The 27,883-nt window shown below is 41.9% G+C and overlaps 1 protein-coding gene across 2 annotated transcripts; it reads right to left on the bottom strand.

The window, feature by feature from the left end:
* pter (phosphotriesterase related) lies at positions 1–27,622 on the bottom strand. 2 transcript variants are annotated; one of them, XM_048524464.2, is made up of 5 exons: positions 27,481–27,618; positions 26,643–27,097; positions 16,316–16,581; positions 2,460–2,600; positions 1–715 (listed from the first exon to the last, which is right to left on the bottom strand). In XM_048524464.2, exons 2-5 carry the CDS (start codon positions 27,072–27,074, stop codon positions 493–495), a joined length of 1,062 nt encoding a protein of 353 aa, XP_048380421.1. In that variant the 5' UTR covers positions 27,075–27,097; positions 27,481–27,618; the 3' UTR covers positions 1–492. The 2 variants fall into 2 exon arrangements, with proteins under 2 accessions (XP_048380421.1, XP_059494631.1); XM_059638648.1 differs by lacking the exon at positions 2,460–2,600 and having other exon boundaries at positions 27,481–27,622.
* Between the last annotated feature and the right edge of the window lie 261 nt (positions 27,623–27,883).

Here is a 27,883-nt window from a genome sequence, read left to right as displayed (position 1 = left end):
TGCGTGAGTAAGCAAGTAGTTTATTGCAGAAACATTGTATACATTTATGCTGTATACATGATTAATGCCCGCCTTATCCGGAGCACTAATTGTACGCGCCGTAGAAGGCCAGCAACAAATCAAGAAATTATGGCCCGAGTTAAAATCAGCCCCCAGTGGGCAGTTTAATTGTTTTAAGCCCGTTCCTATTACGCTAAATACCGCAACAAATTGTACGATCTACCTCATTAACTTTGCACAACGTCTCCTTATCTGCAAACAAACAGTAAGAGATCATGGCAAATCAAGAACTCAACACATGCTGCTACGAGTTCATTGTTTTTACCCCGATTCAACACGGTTATATATATATATATATATATATATATACTTTATGATGGGAATTATGACTTTAGGAGGAAAGCGTTGCTCTTAAATCAACTATAATTCAGTCTATCAGAAAATACGATCTTTAAAATCAACTGTAAATTATTTCAAAAGAATCGGATAGGTTCAAATATTCGATTGTTTGAACGTTAGCCAACGTTTCGGATTTTCCACTAGAATCTTGTCGATGGCAGACTGGGGGACGTCTCTCTGCTTCATTTTCGGGACGATGTTGGTGAGAATGTGGGAATAGCCGTGCCCTCCGTACTTAGTTAACCTGTTCTTGGTGTGAATATCGTGGGCCATCAGCAAGCTGTCTCCATAACCTTCATCAATGAGCAAACGGATCCTGAAAAACACAATTGCACTTACTGGCCAGCTCATGTCAGGACATAAAGTCAGGACGAAAGACCTGAGGATGTTCGAAACCAGAAACAAAAGCTGAAAATGCTGGAAAAAAACTCAGTAAGTCTTGCAGTGGAGAGGAAGCAGATTTAAGGTTTTTCCAGAAAAAATAAGAATTTTTCTAGGAATTTCCGTTTCTGTTTCAAGTCAGGGCATATTTTCCTTATTCAAACTGCAATCCTTTTCTGGGGTTCCTTGTGAAACCGTCTTTGGTCAGGCATGGTGTCATTCCTGAAGCAAAATGTACACAGCGCAGGAATTCGGACTCAAACCACTTAAACATAAAAAACCTTGCATTTTTGCAGAGCCTTTAACCTGATTAAAGTGTCCTTCTACACTGCACGTGAACATTATCCAAAAACATCTGGCAAGGAGCCACAGAAGGATAAATTAGAGCAAGCAACTGAATGTAGCGGAGTAGTAAGAATCCGGAAAAGGACGAGAAAGGGTGAATAAAATCCAGGGAGGAGGTTCCCGAGCCGAGCATCTGAGCAGCTGAAGGCATCAGCAACCAACAATGAGACCATTAAAATGGAGGATGCACAAGTGGTCAGAATTGAAGGGCACGGAGGTATTTCAGATGGGCCAGTGAAAGTTGTAAAAATAGGGAGGAGAGGGAGGGATTTGAAAACAAGAATCAGAAATCCAACCTCAAGGCATTGCTCAACCTGAAGTTAATGCCGGTCGGCAAGCACAGGGCTAATGGATAAATGGCAGTTTGTTGCGAATTAGGATCTGGGTAAGAGCGTTTTGGATGTAGTTATGTTTACCACCCGTCAGTGGTACACTGTAATTTAGTCCAGCGGCAACAAAGGCATGAATCATGTTTCAGTCGCAGACGAGCTGAAGCATGGCTGAGTGGGACTCTCCGAACTACCTCGAAGAGCTGGATTTCTAAAGTTGCTATCCCTCAAGCCCTGGGTCCTTGCAGCAAAACCTAAGCAGACCTTAGCTGTTGATGTTAAATTAATCGAAGGTACTGTCGAAAAGACCATGGGTTTAGGGGGAAAACACAGTTTTTTGGTTAAAGATAGGCTTCATTTATTCTCGGGGAAGTACAGTGAATATAGAAAATAATTCCCAAGCTTGTTGCATATACTAAAGAAACATTTCTATGTTGTAAATAAAAACAAACATACAGGCAATGGCAATGAATGAATGTCAAATGACATGTACGTGAATTTCGATCAATTTGTCCGGTGTTAAATACAGTTAACCTTGCCATAGAAATGTAATAATTATTCCTTTAGTTTAAGCGCTCAAGATTACAGCTTTGTCGTAAAGGAGAAACAACTATTTCTGCGAAGCACGGTGCCCCCTCTTACTCTCAGATATATGGCGAGTGTTGAACTAACTTAGATCTCCACATCAAGAGTGCAGCCGATTTCCCAAACAACGAGAACCACCCCATCTCTCGTTGAAAATCATGCTCAGTATTTTCCTCTATGCAAAGTTTTCTGATATCAGTATCTCGCAGTAAGACACTGTGAAATACTTGTTCCAATGGGTTATTAACAGTTAAGAGTCGGCACCGTAAATGCCATCGCTGTCATTCAGATGTTATTACATAAAGGAAGAAATGGCAAATTACTTGGTAGAGAACGCTTAACAGTTGAGGTCAACGTAAAGAGTGTATATCTCTATTAAAACATCGACTTTCTTTGAAAGGTGTTCGAGGTAATACCTACCGATCGATCCTTTCAATGTCACAAGGCATATCCACAACGGGGCAAAACACATAATTTAGCATTTCCGTGCCGAATAGATCGTACTCCAGATAACTTCCCAGTTCGGCAAACTCCAGCAGTTTATCCTGCTCAAGTATGGTCCTGGTAAAGATAAGGGAGCTATGAAAAAGCATGTCCATACCTATCTTTTCAACAGTGATCCCTATTCTAACGCACATGCTAGCGCCACTTTATGACTAATGTTCGTCATTTTTCTTAGCTTACATGCTTCGATGTGGTTCTGAGGTAGTGCTACTTTAATCCAATAACGGAAGGGTGAATTATACTAAACTCCTGCACCTTCACCAGAACTCTGAAAGTTGGAGTCTGCACTGATCCATTTTAAGCATTAAAATGGGGCAAATTTTACTGGACTCGTCAAACCTGGGATATGAGCTGCCCTGAAGTTTACGATCAAGAATCAGAACGATGTTCTTTACCTTCAACCTAAATAAGCTTGAATAAGTTCCTTCTCGGACACACTGGGTCACCTGGGTTGTGTTCTGGTATTCTCCTTCCCAACATACCTCTCGAATACAGTTTGCTTTCTCACAACGCAGAGGAAGGAGTTTATAGTGATGTTGAAAGCTTGAATGAAAGCCCTTTTGTCAGCATGCTCGTAGTATCACAGCAAAATAATAAAACGGGAATAATCGACAAGTTCTAATAGAGCGGCACGTTTGGAGGGAGGCAGATGTGCACAGGTGCCTGGATGCTGAGCACGCTGTGGGTTATGATTTGGCGAACGGCTAATTCTCAAACATCAGTTCCGCAGTAATGGCCTGGTCCCTTAATCATACAGTAGGCGACAAGACCCTCAATTTATACTTGAAGAATTCCTAAAGATTAACCGAGAAAACAGACTCGCCTAATGAGTCTTCTTGATTTTAAGCGGTATCAACCCTTGCTTTTATTTAATGACGCCAAACAAGTTCAAATAGTCAAAAGGCAAGGTACACGCCAGGTTGAGTAACCCCATAACACCATGGCCTCTGTATGAACTCAATGCAAGGACCAAAACAACAGACGAAATGTTACTTGCCTTATAATTCGCTCTACTACAATAATTTTAACGAAAGATTCACAATGTTTAGCACAGCCCACAGACTCTGTACTTGGCCAGTAATGTGATATCATCGGCCATTTAACATATTAATAACAAGTGTCTTGCTGCTAGATTCAGTATGGTCCCCATCTCGCTGCTAGATTCAGTATGATTCCCATCTCATTCATCTTAAACTGCTGTAATTAAAAGAAAATGCGTTGCAGCAACTGCGCAGGTCTGGCAGCATCTGTGAAGAGGTATACACAATTGACTTTTCGAGTCTAATATGACTCTTCCTTAAAGAAACTTAAACTTGATCACATGGTAATGAGGAATGAAGAAACAATGAAGAACCAAATCAGAGACCCACCTGGAAGTAACCTGTCCCACAGGTGAATGATTCATTTATTTCTCACATGCAATCAGAGTTTTTGCCTTCGCTAGGTCTTTCGGCAATTCCATTGCAAGTATCAATCACTGTCTGCCTTAAAACATTCGATTATTGTTTACTAATATAGACCTCATATCCCATTACTAAGTTAAACTAACATTCCAGATTAAGTTAATTCCATATCAGTCTTTCACATGTCTTTACACTGTTTCTAGGCTTCAGTATTTGTTTTGTGTCTAAACACATTGCAAGCTGCAGTTTGGCAAAAAAAACACTTAAAATTATTACTTTGATTTGTTTTCTACTGCTTTGGCTATGTAGCAGATTACTTGCTTTGTTGATTGCTACTGCACCATTGGGATATGAAGGTTGAGCTTACTGTGATTTCCAGGTTTCTTTCCACTACATCTTTAAGAATTTTCAACTTATTTCATGAAACAGGTGTGATGGTTATTTTCCCATTTGATCAGGAATACTTTGCACTTGTCTGTTTACATTGAATTTCATTTGCTACTGTTATGCTCACTCAGATTGTGCCCAGTTCATTGTGAATTCAGGGTAAAACTAGAAATTCAATAAGGATTGACTGATGGGAGAAGACAATAACTACTCCTTAGGGGAGTTAACTCATTGAGAGAGAGTCAAGAAGAGGTGTCTCAGAGCTCGTCTTTATGTTACTGTAGCTTCTCATTTAGATAATTGACCTGGGCTCAGAAATTAATGAAAATGATCAAATTTGCTGATGGTATCATATGTGACAATAAAGCTAATTCAGTCATTCAATTCATTCATTCATTCAATGCAACAGCTTATAAATTACAAAAGTGGGTTGTCAAAGTCCTTTGTCAAAGTTAACAGATTTCGCTGAGACTAATTGTATATTTTAAGCTCACTGATATAAAGATAGTAAACTACTCAAGTGTTAGAAGGATCACATTAATTGTAATATTGCTTAGACTGCAAACACATGAACAACATTAAATGAAAGTATAAACACTTCTCAACTTCACCCTTCCTGCTTGCTGGCCAGTTTTAGTACATTAAATCTTATATCCCTTTCATTACTTTATCGTTAAAAAAATTCAAATAAAATTACAATGAAACAGCAAATTTTCAAATAGATGCTGGCTGAAATACAACAGGGTTAAATCGTTTACACAGAATTTGCTACTGCTGAAATCCTGCTGTGCAACTGTGCGACAAAGTAGCCCTGCACACACAGATGAAATAGCGTTTCCTGTACAATGAAGAAGCTAAAAATCAGTGCAGAAGATCCACTGCATTACAGTACTGGCAGGACTGTCAGACTTCTACAATATCATAGTTCGAAGACCAAGCCAAAAGAAACCAAATTCATTTATTCATTCATCTTTTCCTCCCATTATCAGTAGTCATGCCTAATTTCCTGAATGGCTCAAGCACCCTTAACGATTAATCAATGAGTTATTGAGATTAAGACAGCAGTGACCAGGAGAGTTCCAGCTTGCCATTTACAAATAAATGATTTAGGATCAGAAGTCAGCCTCTCAGCCCCTCAGGCCTGCTCTACCATTCAATAACATCCTGACTAACCTGATTATTTCACAATTCTGTCTTCCACCACTAACATTTCACCAGTTGTTCATCAATAAACTATCCAACTTTGGATGAAAAATAGTCAGACTCTGTTTTCACTGCTTCTCAAGTAAGAGAATTCCAAAGACTCAGAAACTCACATGAGAAAAAGATATTCTCTCATCTCTATGTTAAAAGGGTTACCACTTATTTTAAAACACAGACCCCAACACTATATTCTGCCATGATAGGAAACATCTGTTCCATATCAACTCTGTCAAGATCCCTCAGAACCTTAATTGTTTCACTTAAGTTGCTACTTACTCTTCCATTCTTCCATAGATACAAGCCTGGTCTATCTAACCTTACCTTGTAAGATAACCCATTCATCTGAATTTTAATCTAGGAAACTTTTGCTGAACCATTACCAATGCATTTCCATTCCTCCTTAAACAAGTAGACCAATAAACTGTAGTAGGATTCGATTTGCATTCCTAATTACTGGCCGTACCTGCATACTAACCTTCAGTGATTCATACACTAAGACACCCAGATCCCTCTGCATCTCAGAGATCCGCATTCTTTCACTAATTAGATAATATGCTTCTTTTTTATTACTTCTGCCAAAAAGAAACAATTTCATATTTTCCCATGTTAGTCTCCACTTGCCAGATCATTGCTCACTAACTTAATTTAAATCTCTTTGTATCCTCCCCTCCCTTGCCCTCTTCTCAATTTACACTTCTACCTATTTTTGTGTTATCAGCAAAGTTAGCAATCTTGATCCATGCCATTATGATTTCATCTGCCTCATATACCAGAACTGATTCCTGTTGTGCATAAGAACAAAAAGACAAAGGAAAGTATGGCACAGGAATAGGCCCTTAATCCATCACGACTGCATGCAAAAATTTTGTCTCTCGTATCTTTTGCAAACTTACCCTATGTTACCTTAAACTATGTTTCCTAGCCTGGGAGAAAGATTCCTACTATCCATGCCTCTCATAATTTTGTAAACTTCTATCAGGTTGCCTCCTCAACCTTCAACATTCAAGTGAAAACAAACCAAGTTTGTCCTATCTCTCCTCATAATTATACCTCCAAACGAGGCAGCATCCTGGCAAGAGATAGTAGGAACTGCAGATGCGGGAGAATTTGAGATAACAAGGTTCAGGGCTGGGTGAACATAGCAGGCCAAGCAGCATCAGAGGAGCAGGAAGGCTGAGGTTTCAGGCCTAGACCCTTGAAGAAGGGTCTAGGTCTGAAACGTCAGCCTTCCTGCTCTTTTGATGCTGCTTCGCCTGCTGTGTTCATCCAGTTCTACACCTTGTTATCTCAGCATCCTGGCAAACTGTTTCTGTACCCTCTCCAACGCTTCCACGTCCTTTGATAGTGTTGTGGCCAGAATTCTGCACAATATTCAAAAAAAAGAGTGTGGTTTAACTAAAGTTCCACACAGCTGCAACATGACTTGCTGATTTTTATGCTCTAATCCCCGACCAGTGAAAGTTAATCACACCATATGCTCTCTTGACAACTACATCCATTTGTGTTGCCACTTCCAGGGAACTGTAGCCCTAGATCCCATGGTATCTTGATGCTACTAATTTATTGTAATTTATTGTATTATATTAATTTATTTATTCTACCATTTATTGTATACTTTCCTTCTGCATTAGATTTTCCAAAATGCATCACCTTGCATTTGACCAGATTAAATTCCATTTGCTGTTTCTCCATCTAAGCCTTGTGTCTATCTATATCCTGCTGCATTCTCCGCAATTCTCCTCGCTGTCCACAGGTCCCCCAGTCTTCGTATCATCCACAAACTTACTAATCAGGCCACCTACATTCTCCTTCTAATCACTTATGTATTACAAACAGGGTGCCAGACGGGTCCCTGCAGAATGTCACTGGTCACAGATCTCTAGTCAGAAAAACACACTTCCACTACTACCCTCTGTCTTCTCTGATTAAGCCAGTTCTGTATCCATCTTACCAGCTTGCTGTGATATGAATAATTACATCTTGCCAAACAGAAAAATGACCCATCTATTTTACTTTTTAGTTCCTGTTAGCTAGTCAATTTTCCATCCGTGTCAAAATGCTACCTCTGACATGGCAGTCATTTTTCACAATAACATTTGATGTAGCTCCTTACCAATTGCCTTCTGTAAATCTGATTATAGATCTACCTCTTCTCCTCTATCTGTGGTACTCGTTACTTTATAATATAACTCCAATAAATTTGTGAAACACGATTTCCTTTTCACAAAACCATATTAATGCTGCGTGATTATTTTGCATTTTCTAAGAATTATAAATTTTCTAAGCAATTATATCCTGTTCTTTAGTTTAATACTATCTTTAACTTTTTTATTAACCGCAGATGGTGGGTTCTCCAGTTGGAATTTTTCCTTCTCATTGAAATGTTAACTGTTCTGTGTATTGTGATCCAGAAGGTGGTGGGAAAATGGAATGCATGTCCTGGGAAGGTAGTTGAGGCAGGAAACCTTACAACCTTTAAAAACTTGGATGAACACTTGAAATGTCATAACCTTCAAGGCTATGGGCCATGTGTAGATTTAGAGGAGATTTTGTTGGTACAGATTCAATGGCCCAAAAGATTTCTTCTGTATTGTATGATACTTTGATACATGCCCTTAAATGTCTGCTGCTGTATCACTATTGGCCTAGCCCTTAACCTACTTTGGCAGTTCACTTCAGTTAGTTTTATGATAATACCATTATTAATTAACAGAGCCATTCTTCTACTATTTCATAGCTCCTTGTCCTTCCTAAATGTCATGTAATCTTCCATTTTCAGGTCCCAGTCCATATCACTCTGTAGCCATGTCTCTGTAATGATTATCACATTGTTCTTATGTTTATCAGTTCAACTGCTATTTGCATTCAGATACAGAACCTTTAGTTTTGTCCTTTTATTATTTTTGTAACAATGAGATTCTTCTGTGGATTTAATCTCAGATTGCTGGGATCCAAGCACTGGTCTCTGTGGTACCCCACTAGTCACTGGCCATGTGGAAAAAGACCCATTTATCTGTCTGCTGAACAGTTCTCAATCCATTTCAGCGCAAAATTTCTAATGCTATATGATTTAATTTCACATACTAATATCTTACGTGGAACCCTATCAGAAGCCTTTTGAAAATCGAAATAATTCAAATCTACTGTCTCCCCCTTATTTGCTTTATTAATTACATTCTCAAAATAATTCTTGCAGATTGTCAAATTTGACTTCCCTTTCATAAATTCCTGCTGACTCTGTCCGATCTTGTCACTATGTTCCAAGTGGCTTTTACAATAGGCTCTAACTTTTTCTCCCACTACCAATGTCACACCGAGTGTTTTCTCTCTGCCTTCCTTCTTAAATAGTGAGGTTACATTAGCTACCCTACAGTCGATAGGAACTCTTTCAGAGTGTATAGAATTTTGGAAGATGACCATTAGCACACCTATTACTTCTAGGGTCACTTTCTGTAGTATTTTGAGATGACACTTGTTCCTAGAGATTTGCTTTTAATTCCTTTAGTTTCCCCAATATCACTTCCCTACTAATATGAATTATTTCAATTCCTCCTTCCCATCAGGCCCTGTGTTTCCTTATTTTTTGGGATGTTATTTATAACTTCCATTGTGAACAGAAAACTGAAGTATGCTTTTAATTGGTCTGCCATCTTTTTGTTCCGCCTTATAAACTCCCCAGCTTTTGACTGTAGGGGACCTATACTTGTCCTTACAAATCGTTTTTCTCTTTACATACCAATAGAAGCTTTTACTATTGGTTTGTATGTTTCCTACAAGTTTACTCTCATACTCTATTTCCTCCTCTAATCAGCCTCTTGGTCTTCTTTGTTGGAAACTAAACTGTTCCCAATTCTCAAGTCTGTTGCTTTCTTTGGTCAATTCGTATGCCTCTCCCATCATCCTAAATAGTTTCATCATTGCATCCCTACTTTACCATCCCCTTTTTTTCTTTTTTATATATCTTATTAACGTTTCATCAGTTGCTGTACATATGAAACATTAGCCAGAGTTTTTATTCATATACTCTATGAAAATGTATTATAGAAAGCTGAAGTGAAGTAAAAGGTGATGAATAATGTATAAAGAATTTCAGTTCGATGCTGAAAGGGTCGGGTTTAGTTCTCCAACTGCGATCATCATAGCACGCTAATGCTTGAACGAAGGTTGGTACACACAAGAAAATTCAATCCCTCTGATATGCTCCGATAGAGTTGAAACTGGCTTTTTAATCCTACACATGGATATTTTTCAAAGGGAAAAGAAACTGTACCCACACTTTGGGACATAATCCATAAGAATGGCTTCCTGTTGAGCAGTGGCTTGTTTGCTCCTCATCATGTCTGTATTCTCAGAATAAATACACAATCCAATCTATTTTTACTTGCTTCTTCCCCTTTTGTAAGTTGTTTGAAGTTTCCCTTGCATTTCTAAGTGTGGAATTCTGTAGATTTTTCTCTCCAGGCAGCCTATAATTTACATTTTCAGTCATTTTGGCAACAGCCTATTGGTAGAATTGCTGGACTATTAACCCAGAGACCCAAATAAAGTTCTGGGGACCCAGGTTTGAATCCTGCCATGGCAATTGGTGGAATCTGAATTCAACAAAATATCTGGAATTAAGAATCTAATGATGATCATGACTTCATTGTTAATTGTTGGAAAAACCCATCTGTTTCATTAATGCCCTTCAAGAAGGGAAATCTGTCATCCTTACCTGGTCTGGCCTACATGTGACTCCAGGCCCACAGTTCTGAGGAAGGGTCACCGGACCCAAAATGTTAACTCTGTTTTCTCCTCCACAGATGCTGCCAAACCTGCTGAGCTTTTCCAGCAACTTTGTTTTTGTGACTGTGACATTTCAATTGTTTTGTGGAGCTCAACTATTATTTTTTTCCATAATCTCAAATAACACCACATATGACAATTACTTTTCCTGGATCAGAAGGTTAGTATTCTATTTAGCAATACTTCAATATGAACATTAAATGTATATTTGTATTCTTTATCAGCACATTTATATGCAAACACTGTAACTGTAACTATTGAGGAACAGCTACACAGAAGTAAATAAGTAACACTTAAAAATCTACACACAACTTCAACATACATGCAGTTCATGTATGCACACAAATACAGAAATAGGACAAACATTTAAATTCCCAATACTACAGAACTCTGCACCTTTGAATCCTTTATTCCTTAATGGGATGAAGGCATTACTGGCCAGGCAGCATTTATTGCCCAATGGGCAGTTGTGAGTCATAATCATCATAGAATCTCTACAGTGTGGAAACAGGCCCTTGAGCCCTCAAGTCCACACTGACCTTCAGAGCATCCCACCCAGACCCATCCCCAATACAACCCACCTAACCTACACATCCCTGAACAGTATGGGCAATTTAGCATGGCCAAGCCACTGAGCCTGCACATCCTTGGACTGTGGGAGTAAACTGAAACACCTGGAGAAAACCCAGCCAGACACAGGGAGAATGTGCAAACTCCACACAGTCGGTCATCTGAGGGTGGAATCGAATGCAGGTCCCTGGCGATGTTAGGTTGCAGGATAACCACTGAGCCTCTGTGCTGCCCTATCAACCACATTGCTGTGGGTCTGGAGTCATATGTAGGCCAGACCAGGTAAGGATGGCGGTTTCCTTCCCTAAAGGACATTAGTGAACCAGGTTGGTTTTTCCGACAATCAACAATGGATTCATGGTCATTATTAGATTCTTAATTCCAGATATTTTATTGAATACAAATTCTACTATCTGCTGTGGCAGGATTTGAGCCCAGGTCCCCCGAATGTTATTTAGGTCTCTGGATTAATAGTCTAGCAATAATAGACCATCGCCTCCCCTTCAATTAGGCTAAAAAAAATTAAAAGTATGAAAAGAGGGGAAAAAATCCTGAAATCTATGCAAGAGAAATTTCTCAATTTGTACTTTTCTAGCTCAGCAAAGATGGAAGCTGTGTTGGTTCCAATGCTGGTGTGGCAAGAAGACGGGCATATTTGGGACAGAATTTAGAGACCAGATAACAAATAATGCAATGTAACAAGGATAAAGCTTGATATAAGACACAGCAGAAGAAGGGAATAATCCAATGAAGGGATGATATTTGCCAAGGCCATCAAGCTTAAAGTGGAGGGAGAAAGCAAGACAAACCCCTTATTGCACTAAGGAATCAGACAAGAGTCGGGAAAATTGATGACAGGACAAACTAAAAGACTTTGTAGCTGAATGCATATAGCTTTTGAAAAAGAAGTTACTAAGTTAACATTGCAAATTGAGATAAGTGGGTATGACCTGATGGAAATTATAGACATGTGGTTAATGGACACCAGATCTGGGAGGTGAATATACAAGGGTGCTTAGTATTTAGTGAGGATAAGAAGAAAGGAAAAGGAGTTGGTGTAATTTGTTAGCAAAGAATGAAAGCAGTGCTGCAGTGAATGACATAGGCAGTAGAGATATAAGCATTGAGTCAGTCAGGTAGAAATAGAAATAGCAAGGAAGCAAAGTCCCTCCTAGGAGTAATCTATTGGTCCCTTAACAGTAGCTCCACATTAGGACACACTGTAAACCAGTGCATTCATAGATGGAATTAATCAATTTGACGAGGGTAGCCTCAAGCAAGAGTTCATGGAGTGTTTTAGAATTTGTTTCTTGGACCAATATATTGGAGAACTAACCAGGGAGCAAGTTATTTCAGATTGAGAATATTTAGGTTGACATAGGGTTGATAAAAATAAGATGTTTCACCTGGTTAGTGACTCTAGTAACAGGGGACATTAGGTCATTGTAGGGGGTAGATCTTTCACAACTGTGTTAAGGAGGAATTCCATCAATCAGAAAGTGATGACTCTTTGGAATTATTGATCCTAGAGGTCCATGGAAGTTCAATCAATGAGCTTGCTCTAGAGTGAAATGACTTTAAGAGATCTGGTGGGACGGTGTGTAAGTAGCTTTGAGATAGATGGTCAATCATGATCTACTTGAATAGCAGAGCAGACCTACTCTGATTTCTATTCTCCTACAAGCATTAAATTCAAATTGGTATAATTTTGATCTGTGAATGTGTACCCCAATCAGGTTGAGAATAACAGTTCCATCCCAATAGAAGGGTAGTTTAGTTCTGAAAGTCGTCAGGCCATCAAGTAAGTCTAAAACTGTATTAGCAGCTTTGTCATTATCAAAATTATTGAAAACTCAGTAGCCTCTCTATATGTCTCAGAGGGAGACAGGAATGAAGAGAATCACATCCATTGAACGCACAAACAGTTGTTGGAAGAAAATGCTAACAACCTCATTAGTTGAGGAAGAATTTTTTAAGAGGAGACAAAGTGATACTGATACAAAATTAGAGGGGTGGGAGAGCTATAAAGAGCACTACTGGGAAAAAGTATTGAATCTTTCCCTGTTATATATGAATTATATAGTTTTCCTTTTCTTTAGTAAATTTATGATATTTTGCTAAAAATATACATTAACAGCCTTGTATGAATATATTCAAGACTTACCACCGTAATAACCAACAGCAAAAATAGAATGTACGGTCTATCAAACCAGGTTTCACTCTGTGACCTGAATTACTGGCTGGGGTCAAAACAACACATATGAACAGAGTTCAGATCTTCGTTTATTAGATGTTGGCACCAGGATTACATGGTTATACATATCAGGAAGGACTGATAGCCTGGTTGAAGATGTCTGTGGGGTGACCTAATGGAGGTCTTTAAAATTGTGATAAATTTTGATTGAGTAAATATGGTGAGAATTTTTTTCTCTAAGCATAACTAGAGACCATTGATATAACTTGATCACCAAGAAATCCAAAAGATCATTCAGAAAGAACTTCTTTATCCAATGAATATGGAGTTGTCACTAAAGGGAAAGGTTGAAGAGCACAATATACATGCATTTAAAGCCAGACAGGCAACTGGGGAAGAAGCGATAGTTATGACGGTAGCTTTAGATGAGAAGAGTTAGGAGAACATTCAAGAAGATCTTAAATATCAGCATGAACTCTCTGATGAAGGGTCTAGGCCCGAAACGTCAGCTTTTGTGCTCCTGAGATGCTGCTTGGCCTGCTGTGTTCATCCAGCCTCACATTTTATTATCAGCATGAACTGGTTGGGCTGAATGCCCTGTTTCATTGTTTTTAAGCATACATAATCCTATGTGTAATCAAATTAACAATAATTTAACAATTAATAAAATTTGCATGTTGTACCAGACTATTAGTGACACAATAAAGACAACAAGCCTGGTCTACAATTGCAACAAAAATGTATTGATCTGACTTTGTCAATCAACATCCATTAGGACTACCAGAAGAATTTCTTCTTCTGAAAAGTCTGTTAGCTGGGGTAAACCTTCACACTAATGAGTTTGGTCTAAGAGTAACGATCATTTTGTAATCATAGCATTAATCTGAACTTATAAACAATACAGTTTGGTGTAGAATCTGTTATCTTACTTTCAATCATAGAATCCCTGCAGTGTGGAAGCAAGCTACTTAGCCCAACAAATCCACACAGACAATCTGAAAAGCATCCCACCCGGACCCACCTCACTGTAGCCCTGCATGTCCTATGGCTAACCCACCTAGACTGCACATTCCTGGATGTAATGGGCAATTTAGTATGACCAATCTACTTAACTTGCACATCTTTGGACTGTGAGAGGAAACTGGAGTAGCCAGTAGAAACAGAGAGAATGTGCAAAACCTACACAGACAGTCACCCAAGGATGGGATTGAACCATGGTCCCGGGTGCTGTGAGGCAACAGTGCTAGCCACTAAGCCACCATTGAAAGAACATTGCCTGCCTCTTTGTAGGATATGTGGAACAGTCCCTCTTTCACACCTACACTGGCCCTAAACCCCACTTCTTCCTCTGTTACATTGATGACTGTATCAGCGCCGCCTCATGCTCCCAAGAGGAGCTCGAACAGTTCATCCACTTCACCAACACCTTCCACTCCAACCTTAAATTCACCTGGACCATCTCCAACGCATCCTTCACCTTCCTGGACCTTTCTGTCTCCATCTCACGCAATCACCTACAAACTGATGTCCATTTCAAGCCCACCGACTCCCACAGCTACCTGGAATACACCTCCTCCCACCCACCATCCTGCAAAAATTCCATCCCCTATTCCCAATTCCTTCGCCTCTGCTGCATCTGCTCCCAGGATGAGGCATTCCACTCCCGTACATCCCAGATGTCCAAGTTCTTCAAAGACCGCAACTTCCCCTGCAGTGGTCAAGAACGCCTTCCACTGTGTCTCCCGCATTTCCCGCACCTCATTCGTCATACCCCGCCCCCGCAATAACCGCCAAAAGAGAATCCCCCTCATCCTCACATACCACCCCACCAACCTCCGGATACAATGCCTCATCCTCCGACACTTCCACCATCTACAATGTGACCCCACCACTAAAGACATGTTTCCAACCCCACCTTTGTCTACCTTCCGGAGAGACCACTCTCTCCGTGACTCCCTTGTCCGCTCCACACACCCCTCCAATCCCACCACACCCGGCACCTTCCACTGCAACCGCAGGAAGTGCTACACCTGCCCCCACACCTCCTCCCTCACCCCCATCCCAGGCCCCAAGATGACTTTCCACATCAAGCAGATGTTCACCTGCACATCCGCCAATGTGGTATACTGCATCCGCTGTACCGGTGTGGCTTCCTCTACATTGGGGAAACCAAGTGGAGGCTTGGGGATCGCTTTGCAGAACACCTATGCTAGGTTCACAATAAACAACTGTACCTCCCAGTCACAAACTATTTCATCTCCCCCTCCCATTCCTCAAACGACATGTCCATCCTGGGCCTCCTGCAGTGCCATAATGATGCCACCGTAAGTTGCAGGAACAGCAACTCATATTCCGCTTGGGAATCCTGCAGCCCAATGGTATCAATGTAGATTCCACAAGCTTCAAAATCTCCCCTCCCCCACTGCATCCTAAAACCAGCCCAGCTCAACCCCGCCCGCCGAATCTGTTCTTCCTCTCACCTATCCCCTCCTCCCACCTCAAGCCGCACCCCACTTTCTACCTACTAACCTCATCCCGCCTCCTTGACCTGTCCGTCCTCCCCGGACTAACCTATCCCCTCCCTGCCTCCCCACCCACACTCTCCTCTGCACCTACCTTTATCCATCTTCGGTCCGCCTCCCCCTCTCTCCCTATTTATTTCATAATCCTCTCCCCATCCCCATTTTCTGATGAAGGGTCCAGGCCCGAAACGTCAGCTTTTGTTCTCCTAAGATGCTGCTTGGCCTGCTGTGTTCATCCAGCTCCACACTTTGTTATCTCGGATTCTCCAGCATCTGCAGTTCCCATTATCTCTCTTTAAAGAAAACTTACTGGCGCACTGCTCAACTCAGATACAGCACATACTCCCCATTAGGGAGTTAAACCCCATTCTCCAGTGTGAAAGACAAGGGTACTAATCCTGTTACTAATCAGGAACTGCATAGAGTAGTATAGGAAGTATAGGAGTAGTATAAGATTAAAATATTTCATGTATATTATTTGCTTCACCTATCCAAAGAATATGTACACAAACTGAAGCAATTACTGTATTTCTAAAGTGTTTGCTTCAAAAATAATAATTCTTCTGATGCTTTGCTCTCACTTCCCTAAGCATAGTGATATGTGGATTATTCTAACAGTAATTAGTTGCCTTATTTGGATAAGAAAATACCAGAAAAGTTAAGGATCTTGGACATAAGTTGAGTTTTTCTACAGCATTCTCCACTTACCGATCTAGATGGGACATGACTGTTTTAGAGATGTCAGCTCCAGCCTCTTGCAGGATTCGGATGATGTGGAAAGGTGAATCACTATTTCTGCCTGGGTGAATGATGACAGGGCAGCCGAGCTGTGTTTGTGCCTCAGCTGTAGCTTGAAGAACTTTTCGCTCACTCTCCATCATTGGCCAAGAGCAGCCAATTTCTCCGATCACTCCACACTTGATGTCAGTTCCATCAGCTCCATGGAGAATTTCATTCGCCAGAATATCTGTTAGCTACAGCAAACCAAATCTGGTGATATAATTAAACCAGCATTCCACAATAACTAACATGTTAAAAATAGTGCTCACGGCAAAGATAACTGTTTACTTCACCCAGCAATTTCTACATAAACTCAAAACCTCCCAATTTCTCTTCTTATTATGTTTTCATGTTGTTGATAAGCTTCAACCTTTGCCACTACCCCAAACATGATGTTCACCTTACCCCTGCCACTGTAAAGATTCTAATATTTGACAAGACTACTTAAAACTACTTCATCATTTCCCCAACTTTCCAGACCTTTATGCCCAGCCTAATCCATCCAATGCCATCCTCTGATGTCACCATCACCTCTGAAGTTTCTCCACTTAGAGCGTCTCCTTCCACTTTAAAACATTCCATATACTTCCACCTCTGTCACTTTACATCTTCACCCTCAAGTTCAAAGACTATATCTTCACAGCAGGTTTATGACAACTTAACCAATGGCTATTACATCTGGCCTGGAAAAATAATATCTCACCCAGTTTACATCAAAATTGCATCACTTTCCAGCATCTCTGGAGTGTAAGTGATACCTTGAACTTCATTCTCCGCTGGAAATCATCCATAACTCACCACTTTAGCACTGCACCTATATGGATGTTGTCCTCAATTTTGATTCATTGCTGCTTGTACAATATCCTTTCGGCCTGTAAACAATGCATTGCTTGCCTCCAAAACAGTTATATGTTGTCAAATAGAATCCATAACCTATAAAGTATATTGGTAAATCTGAAGGTTATTGAGGTTGCCACAAAAAAACCGTTATTTCTTTATTGCTACAATTACACCAGCACACCTTCTGCACTGGCTTTTTCAGCCTCAGTGACATAACCAATAAATGTGAGGTCAGATTTCAGGTGTTATGTCAACTTTCTTTACAATTGCAGCTTTGATACTTCAATCTTTGCAATGCTATTCCACTCTGTATCAACTAAACCAGAATTTCTTACAAATCAACATTGGGAAAGAAAAACTACTCAGCTTCCAGTAGAATTGACACAGCTTGACCTAATTCCTCCACCTTCCTGAATATCACTTGAAGCTTAGCTTAACTATACTCAATTATTGCTACTCAGCTTCAAGCTAAAAAAACTCAAAAAACATAGCCTGCTATCACCAAGATCAATGATTTCTCTCTAACTTTACATCACATCAAAAGCTGCAAACAACTTCAGCTACAATGGGAACTGCAGATGCTGGAGAATCGAAGATAACAAAGTGTGGAGCTGGATGAACACAGCAGGCCAAGCAGCATCTTAGGAGCACAAAAGCTGACGTTTCGGGCCTAGACCCTTCATCAGTTTATTATCTTGGATTCTCCAGCATCTGCAGTTCCCATTATCTCTAACAGCATCTGCATTTCCCATTATCACCGATACAATTTTAACCTCACTGCGAAGCCTCTTCCAGGGATGCCTAACCTGAAGAAGTTACCCTCCTCCCTCCGGACCAACCTCAGGGAATCTCTCTCCCACTGCAACTTTGGTTGGCCTCCCCCTCTCTCCTTATTTATTCCAGTTCCCTCTCCCCATCTCCCTCTCTGATGAAGAGTCTAGGCCCGAAACGTCAGCTTTTGTGCTCCTGAGATGCTGCTTGGCCTGCTGTGTTCACCCAGCTCCACACTTTGTTAACAACTTCAGCTATATTTTTTGTCAATTACAAACCTCAAACCTGTGATATCTCTCCTTGATTTGGCTAATATTCATTACAGCAAAAGCTCTTCTCAGCTTCACTATTTAAGGCAACTAAATGGACAACAATGAGGGTCAACAATAGTGATGTGTAGGCATGTGCTAAGTGTGTCAAGCTGGCTACTGTGGACAGGTAAAGAAAAGCTTTGGGCAGAAGCTTCCTTAGTTCCTAAATGGTATGAACAATGGTGAGTCAGTTGGGAAATTTGACAAGATCAGAAGAAATGAGATTTTGGACATCAAGAGAAAAAAGTCCAATTTTGTAACAAAGTTTTGCACAGTGAGATGTGTCTTGTTAGTGAATGGCAAGAGGCCTATTTGCACACATTTGCATGCAACTAATACCTCATCCCATTTCACAGTTGATGGGAGGACAAAGAAAAAAATGTGAAGAATTGGAAGCGTCACCTAGACTGAGAGACTGAGTCTGTGATTCACTCTGTGAAGCATGACCACTGTTACCTTCCATCCTCATCCAAATCACAAGCCCAGTTGGAAGTAAAATGGTTGCCACCACATCAAAGTGGGTGGATTAACTATTCAATTCTGTGATGGAGAGGGTTCACCTTTGTGTGATGTGTGGACCTTCAGAGTGCAATTAAATAGATAGCCATACAGCTAAAAGATATCTGTTATCACAAAATGCTGTATGTGAACTTTGCACATTGATCCTTCTATGTTGACTGAAAATCCTGGTCCAGGCACTGCTGACCACAATATTCAACATTATGGATCAATCCTACAAGTGTTGTGAGACACAAGTACTTTACTGCAGCCTAGAAAACTTCTCCCCTCTTGACAAAATGGCAATCACCTTCCAGGGTCCTATATATGGCCTACTTAAACTGCAGAACTACTCACTTCACATCTTTAACAATAAAACATTCACACCATTGTCGCATATGCAGTGCTGATTTTCTTGGATACTATAGGGATTGAGGATGGGGGTAGTAAGTCCTTATTATTGTTGCCGCATGTTTAACCTGCTACATGTGCCTAAAAGAACACACACCTGAATTAGGGCAGAGGTTTGCAACATCAAGTTAGAAGCACCCCACTCATCTTTTTGGGGACTTCTATGTCCCAATATTTGAAGGACTTTGTTCAAATATTCTCGTGTTTACTATGACTGCTGAATGAGGAGTCACTATGTTTCTGATATGGTCCACATAGGATTATAAGAACTGTCCCAAATAGATCCAAGCACAAAGCCTGTGGTCATCCCTGCTTCCAATGCACTTGTGCTGCTATCTGAAAGGCCAGCATCAACCTCTGACAGATGTGGAGTTGACCCCTATAGTGGAGCTTCCAGCTATAGTTGCCCTCATGCTGAAGCAGAAATACAGGAACGTTACAGTGGTGCATCTTCCATTGGAATGCCATGCATATCAGAGAGGGGCAGTGGCAGTGTACTATGTTCAGAAATGGAGGTCAGAATGCGATTTCATTTGCCCAGTGTATCTGCAATGCGACACTTTCTTCCATTGGGGTCAGTGATTTAGGATGGTCCCTTCTCAACAGGATTCCATGCAGTTCATGTTTGACATTACTGTTCAGAGAGAGGGCATTGCTTGATTTTCAGAATCTCTACCCCATGCAATTGGAGGATGCATGAAGGCAATGGGATGGACAATGAGATTCATGAAAGCTGCAGCATTGTGCCAAGAACATGAGAACACTCTTTAAAATGAGCTGCACCTTCCTAGAGTACAGCAACATCAGCTAGAGCAATGTAGACAACGCTTCCTCGTGAACCTGGTCTGGTGCAACTGAGTTATGTGAAGTGATTTCTCACTGACTGCGAATGTTTTGATGTTGTCGAGACCAGCATGTCCTGTGTAATTCTCTGTGACTAAAACGTACAGATTAACACTTTCATCTTGTTATGTCGTTCATGCGGTCTAATAAATGTTGAGTTTACAAACAGATGGAAGCCTTCGCAATATCTGATGGTAATACATTCAAACTTGATGAAGTTTCATGCTAACATGAGTGCTTTGGAAAGGATAGCTATCATTCAGTCAGGGTTAGTACATTGAGTGATGTTAAGATGTGTAGCCTCCTAAACTTCATTCTTCCCACTGCAGCTAAAATGACATTCACTCACACAGCTGTACACACATTTACAAGTGCGATCACATATTTATAATGAAATGTCAACAATGCCATCTATGTGCCCTCATAAAGTCTTCTTCTTCTTCCTATCCCTCCCATTCTGTCTCACTGCAGTCCCGGAGTCTGCAGCTGGAGTTGCAGGGGTCTGATGTATAGTGAAGTCTCTTGGCCTTGAAGGATTGGTTGGACAACCCCAGCACTTTTGTGGTTAGAGGGTTCAGATATACTGTATGTATCCTGCACAGATACCTTTAAGTCCATCAGGATTTAGTGTGGAGAGTGAGTGGAGATAAAGGGCCCATCCACCACAGGAGTTTTCTGAAAGGAGGCTTTTTTTCATAGATTCATAGAATCCCTACAGTGTGGTAACAGCTCCTTCGGCCCAACAAGTCCACACCGACCCACAGAGCATCCCACCCAGACCCAATCCCCTGTAAACTACTGAATCGACACACCCCTGAACACTATGGGCAATTTAGCATGGCCAATTCACCTAGCCTGCACATTTTGGGACTGTGGGAGGAAATCAGAGCACCCGGAGGAAACCCATGCAGACATGGGGAGAATATGCAAACTCGGCACAGACAGTTGCCCAAGGGGGGAATCAAACGGGTCCCTGGATCTGTGAGGCAGCAGTGCTAACCACTGAGCCACTGTGCCACCTGAAGAGACTTGTGGGTAACCTGCATGTAGTTCCTCCTTTGGCTGGGCCAGAACCATCCGGTTTCCTTGTGATAAAAGGTCATGTGGACTGAGGTCAAAGTCCCTCGACCTCAAAGTCCCTCAATATGGTTGACTCTTCACTACCCTTTGTGAGGGGCAATAGATGCAAGCCTAGCCAGTGATGCTCTCATCCCATGTGCAAATTTTAAAAACCATCTGTTGTCCTGATTTTGGCACTGAGCACAAATGGCTAGACCAATAGAGTATTGCATAGATCCAGCAGATGATGAGCGTGTTGAACCTCCCATACTAACCAACAACCTGTGCATGGAGGCAGTCAGATGCTCACATGCCAGAGGCAGCATGATACAAATAACATGGGTGCATTCCTCCAGTCTTCAAGTCAATTTGCCCAGAGAAACTGCAAAATAGGGCTGTAGTTTGGATTTATTAAGATAACATTTACAGAAGAGGTAAGGGGAGAGCCATACAGCATTTGAGAATGCTTTGTTTGTTGGGACATGGAAGGTTAAGCAACACCTGAAGAATGATCTCTGTTCTCTGCCACTCAGGCAAGGATGCTCTCTTCATAAGGACTGAGACGATAGATGTCAGGTACCACACCACCCTTCTTAGATCTGTCCACCCTATTGTAGGCTGTTTTCTTCCCCTGGACTGAGACAAGGACAGGGATTAAATGAGATGAGAGATTAGTTGAGATGTCTGGCAGTGATGCTGGTGCTAGTGCAAGTGGAGGAAAGATGGGGTGGGCTTCCGGGTGAGTGAGTCAGCTGTGCAGATGCCATGCAGGGTTAGTGCTGTGAGGGGTAGGGTTGCATGGGGGTGGGGTAGCAGTGGTGGTGAGGGGATGCTGCGCGAGGTCGACAGAGTGAGTGAGGGGAAATGCTGCATGCAACAGTGAGAGTGACAGAGAGAAGTAGTGGCACTCCCCCTTGCAGACCACAAAATGCCACTGACCTTCCTGCAGTATTACCGTGCACATCTCCAGACCATGGACATCATCCTGACCTAGGTGGCAACTTCAGACCAGACTGGTAGGGTCTGGTGCCATGGTGTCCTCTGTCTGTCCTGAGGAAAAAGGGCAGCCCTCATCTGCAGCAACCTTCCCATCAGGAGCTCCAGGCCCCTGTCGAAGCAGAGAGCTAATCTCCCTTTCTCAGCCACATCTGAGGCAATGCTTCACACACATCAACCTTGAAGGGCAGCTCCTGAATGACAGCCTGGCACACAATTGCATCTTAAAAAAGGTACCAGTGTCAGTGCGGGGAATCCCAGGAAGTCCCAGCAATGGCAAATAATTCTGTCACTAGAAACTGCAAGACAAGGTGAGAGAGCACCCTTGAAGTGTGGTGCTTAGATAATGAGGTGCACTGCAGACCATAGCACAAGAAATTCACAAGAGCCACATAAACAAACAAACCCTCTGTGAAACTCCCTGAAATGGGCACATTGCCAGTTTCTACTAAAATCCAGCCATTTGTATTTTTATAGCATCAATATGTCATTCAAATTCATCTTCAGGCTCTGCTCTGTGCCAAGGTTTGTCTCAAGGCTTATTCTAGAAATGTAATTAAATGTCCATGTTTCTGTTTACCTCAGTGCAAGGAACAAGACTATTTCATGGTGGTGATTGAATTCTTACTAGCACAACATTCAAGCACTATCATCTATAAAGTAAAATGCACGTTACTTGAATGCTTTCCTAGAGCAATAGTAAACTGATGGAGGAGAGGGATGGGGTAATAAAACACAGTCTGTAAAACCATACACACACACTGGCACTACACTAATGATTTCAAAAGCTGCAGGGTCATGAAGACAGTTATGAGGCTTGATGGCATTGCTCCATATCAACCAAGGAAATTTGCTGTTGCTAATCTTCAATGCTATCAATTGAACTCAGCCGAAATAATGTAAGGACCTGACTTGATGAAGTTCCTGAGTCTAGTGGAGGAATTATGCTGAATTCAAACCCTTGAATATTAACGTTCTTCTCCCCTAATCATTTCATTTCTATATGTGAGTTTAATTTCACATGAAGTGCAATTATTTTTATTTTGAAAATATACAACTCCAATGATTGTGAATGATGTGCTAGAATTAACTAGTTATTTATTTAGATCAGTTTTAATATTTGTAAAACCACCTACTGTATGCAAAACTATTTTGTTCTTTACAAACAATTTGATGTGATGGGATTTGACTATGTACATCCTTCAGTCATGTTCATGAATATTTTGAGAACTACCTTAACTGTGTTTAGCACAAACAGAGAAGTCTGATAATTCCAAGATCCACTTGACTATTGCACTGAGAAAATACACTTTACATTCTGCCTGACTCACTCCAGCCAGTTCAAAAGATTAAAAACATAAACAACTGCAATCGAAAGGAATAACAGGTGAGCAGTATAATGGGAAGTGATTTGCTTCTGCCAATTTACACCCCCACTGAAAATGACCTCCCTAATCAATTTCACAACACTTTGAGATATCCGTAATGCCCTTCAAACTTATTAGCCCTGCAAGTAAATTTTAACAAATTTTAGGAACTGAATGATTCACTAAAATTTGGGGCAATCAGTTCCATTCTGGCATCTAAATAACTGCATTGGAAAGAAGTGGACAGACTTAACAACTGACAATTTTTAGAAATAGAAACACTTAATTTTTTTTAAGAAAAATTGTATCTATTCAGTATATTTCTAAGCTTGTAAGATTTACAACATGAAGCATTCAATGAACCAGTACTGTAACAGATATCCATTTCAAGCCCACTGACTCCCACAGCGACCTAGAATACACCTCCTCCCACCCACCCTCCTGCAAAAATTCCATCCCCTATTCCCAATTCCTCCGCCTCCGCCGCATCTGCTCCCATGATGAGGCATTCCACTCCCGCACATCCCAGATGTCCAAGTTCTTCAAGGACCGCAACATTCCCCCCACAGTGGTCGAGAACACCCTTGACCGCGTCTCCCACATTTCTCGCAACACATCCCTCACACCCCGTCCCCGCCACAACCGCCCAAAGAGGATCCCCCTCGTTCTCACACACCACCCCACCAACCTCCGGATACAACGCATCATCCTCCGACACTTCCGCCATCTACAATCCGACCCTACCTCCCAAGACATTTTTCCATCCTCACCCTTGTCTGCTTTCCAGAGAGACCACTCTCTCCGTGACTCCCTTGTTCGCTCCACACTGCCCTCCAACCCCACCACACCCGGCACCTTCCTCTGCAACCGCAGGAAGTACTACACTTGCCCCCACACCTCCTCCCTCACCCCTATCCCAGGCCCCAAGATGACTTTCCATATTAAGCAGAGGTTCACCTGCACATCTGCCAATGTGGTATACTGTGTCCATTGTACCCGGTGTGGCTTCCTCTACATCGGGGAAACCAAGCGGAGGCTTGGGGACCGCTTTGCAGAACATCTCTGCTCAGTTCGCAATAAACAACTGCACCTCCCAGTCGCGAACCATTTCCACTTCCCCTCCCATTCTTTAGATGACATGTCCATCATGGGCCTCCTGCAGTGCCACAATGATGCCACGCGAAGGTTGCAGGAACAGCAACTCATATTCCACTTGGGAACCCTGCAGCCCAATGGTATCAATGTGGACTCAACCAGCTTCAAAATCTCCCCTTCCCCCACCGCATCCTAAAACCTGCCCAATTCGTCCCCTCCCCCCACTGTATCACACAACCAGCCCAGCCTGTCTCTCCCTCCATAACCTGTTCTTCTTCTCACCTATCCCTTCCTCCCACCCCAAGCCGCACCTCAATTTCCTACCTACTAACCTCATCCCACCTCCTTGACCTGTCCGCCTTCCCTGGACTGACCTATCCCCTCCCTACCTCCCCACCTATACTCTCCTCTCCAACTATCTTCTTTTCTCTCCATCTTCGGTCCGTCTCCCCCTCTCTCCCTATTTATTCCAGAACCCTCACCCCATCCCCCTCTCTGATGAAGGGTCTAGGCCCGAAACGTCAGCTTTTGTGCTCCTGAGATGCTGCTTGGCCTGCAGTGTTCATCCAGCTTCACACTTTATTATCTTGTCATATAGTCCACTGTGTTATAATTTTTACTGGTTTATTTTATATTTATATTGGATTAAGTGCAGTCGCATGGCCAGTCATCAGGATGCAAAAACATGCTGTCTCGCTCAGAAGAGCCATCCTCTGCAGACATAGAAGGCCAATATTATTATAACACCATGAATACTTGATGAACATTGGGATCATCACTGTATCTTGGGTGACAGTGGAAAGATCAGACTAGTAAACATCTATGACAACGCGGAGTAGAGCTGAATGAACACAGCAGGCCAAACAGCATCAGTGGTGCAGGAACGCTGACTTTTCAGGTCTAGATCTAGGTGAAATTCCCAGGTACTCTCTTCAAACCTTTGATATCTCTTCTGAAGTTTGGTGACCAGAATTATATCATATGCACAAACGGAGGCCTAAATAATGATGTAAACAGTGTTTAGTAAATGTTTAGCACAGCTTCTTTCTTTTAGTTTTCAACCTCCCTATTTTTAAGAAAAACAGACATCCAATTTAGTCCCTGAATGAATTTATCAACTAGCTCTGCCATTTCCGAAGATTTGTGAAGATATGTTTCTAGAAGGTCGATGCCTATACCTTTGCAACTTTCTTTAAATAGCACCAAATAGATTGTATTGCGTCCCCATGTTGTCCGTTGGAAAGTGCATCGCTTCATCGTAGCCAAAACTGGAAAAGTAAACGTCTGAACACTAGTCCCTGGAAGAGAATGCATCCTTCTCTCCAGTCAGGTCACGTTCATTTACAACTACCCTCTGTTTCCGATTCCTTCGTCAATAACATGCTCAAACTCGCGCTTTCACTTTAATTCGTTCGTTTCTGAGTAATCCGTTAAGTGATATTTCATCGAAGGCCAAGTGTTCTGAAGAGGTACTTTGAATGGTGAGGTCAATAAGGTAGTGTTTTGGGTAGCGTTTTGCCTTTGTTAATTATTTGACCGAACATTCCTGTTTGATAAGATTTAACTAATTTCCGATAATAAATTATCTATTTCTGTAGGTTGAGCTGGGGCAAAGAATGGTTTTCACAGCTGGTTTGTGCTGACTTGTGAGATCAGCAGGCCTTGGCTATTGGTTACCTAGGTTAAGTAAATCAGTGCAGCAAGTCGTGTTAGTGGAAGCACTGGTGAGGGCTGAGGGCCTGAAGAAATTGGAATCTGCCACAACCGCTTCTCCGCTCAGTCAAAGCAAATACCCGATCTAAAAAAAATCTAAAACCCTCACTGACAGCGTGTTTTGATATTGGCAATCCACTGGAGAAAGAGCTATTTGCTGTCCGGCTGATCAATATCCAAATGTCACTATCCTTAACTCTTCCTACTCAATAAAACCTCGCCAGTGTTCTCGGCTTTCTCAGACTAATTACAATTGGTGATAGAAGTGGGGGAATGAATTGTATCCATCGCGATTCTGTGAGGGTCCTTCTCTGCTGATGATACTGATTTACCCCTGTTATATGCAGTTACCTTCTCCACGGATGCACTCCGCGTTTCAGACGAGTGGGTCTCAGCCACATAGAATCCTGCTCCAGCAATGATCTGAACTCCAGTTTCTTCAGAAAGGCGATGTAGAGCCTTCACGTCTCTGCATATGCCAGTGGTCGTGTTTTCCACGATAGTCCCACCGCCCACCTTCTTAAAGTGCAGGAGTTCCTCTTCTACGGCCTCCATTTCCTCGTTCAACAGCAGATTGGCTTTGTGACTGTATGGGTTCTGTTTGAGCCAGTAGAGGTTATTCATGGTAATCGGCATTTCAGAACATGCTTCTTGACCCGGGGGTGGCGGCGTGTAACAGAAAGCAAAAGACATGGTCAAATGCTCATGGGTTAGGGTTCGACCCAGTTGTCTGGGATCGATCGGTCCCAGCACGGTCTGAACTTTCCCAATCAACTCCGACATCCTCGTGAGGATCTCCCTGCAAACTAACAACAAGCAAACGATTAGCTGTCGCCTGACTGCCAGCTCCTGTCCACTAATGAGAGGGATTGCCCTGAACTCTGTACATTACAAGGGGGTAGCATTTTCAAAGGAGTCGCTTAAAGTCACAGCAGGACGCCAGGCGGCTGTAAAGTATTGCTAAATCAGCAGATTTGGGAACCTTTGCAAGCTGCAGATTAAAACACACGTGATAATATCCCACAATCTCGCTAGATCTCAGAATAGATACGGCACCTAATGACAACTCTGTCTGACATTCTCAATTGCTAGCAGAATGCTGCAGTGTTACACTTTTAATTGGACAGAGTGTTGTTAGTGCTAGAAAAGGTCCAAAAGCAGGAAAACGCTGATTGCCTGAAATCCATACCGAGTTGGGACAACAGATGCACGAATCGAGTTGCAGTCCAGCTGTCAGGCACCAGGATGCCTGGTGAAGTTTCGATCCACCTGGCAGACGCCAGCCCGTCCCAGTCACTCTTCCGTGATCCGAGCCGCGCACACTCTCGCGAGGTTCTGTTTATTAAAGTTACATTGGGTTTGTTTTTGTGCATTCGCGTGCTGGTTTGATAATGCATATTAAAGTAAACCATGTCACTAAATTTAGAAATTGAATGCTGAAATGTTTACGGTGATCACTCGCACAGTGAGCGAAATATTGATATATTTCTTTATAAAACAACGCTTCGTTGTGGTACGGCCTTTACCACAAATGCCGGAAGCGGCTCCTACATTTCCATGTTCTCGTCCGAATCTCATTGTCAAAGAATCAG

This window comes from Stegostoma tigrinum, chromosome 2 (assembly GCF_030684315.1).
Source record: "Stegostoma tigrinum isolate sSteTig4 chromosome 2, sSteTig4.hap1, whole genome shotgun sequence".
Taxonomy (NCBI): domain Eukaryota; kingdom Metazoa; phylum Chordata; class Chondrichthyes; order Orectolobiformes; family Stegostomatidae; genus Stegostoma; species Stegostoma tigrinum.
This window is presented reverse-complemented; position numbering and strand designations above follow the sequence as displayed.

What these genes read in the sequence shown, in the direction of transcription:
- pter (XM_048524464.2), bottom strand. Translation starts at nt 27,074, where the DNA reads ATGTCGGAGTTGATTGGGAAAGTTCAGACCGTGCTGGGACCGATCGAT. An exon ending in GTCATGTCCCATCTAGATCG is followed by an intron (nt 2,601 to 16,315) that starts GTAAGTGGAGAA and finishes TATCTTTACCAG; the next exon opens with GACCATACTTGAGCAGGATA. An exon ending in GACATTGAAAGGATCGATCG is followed by an intron (nt 716 to 2,459) that starts GTAGGTATTACC and finishes TGTGTTTTTCAG; the next exon opens with GATCCGTTTGCTCATTGATG.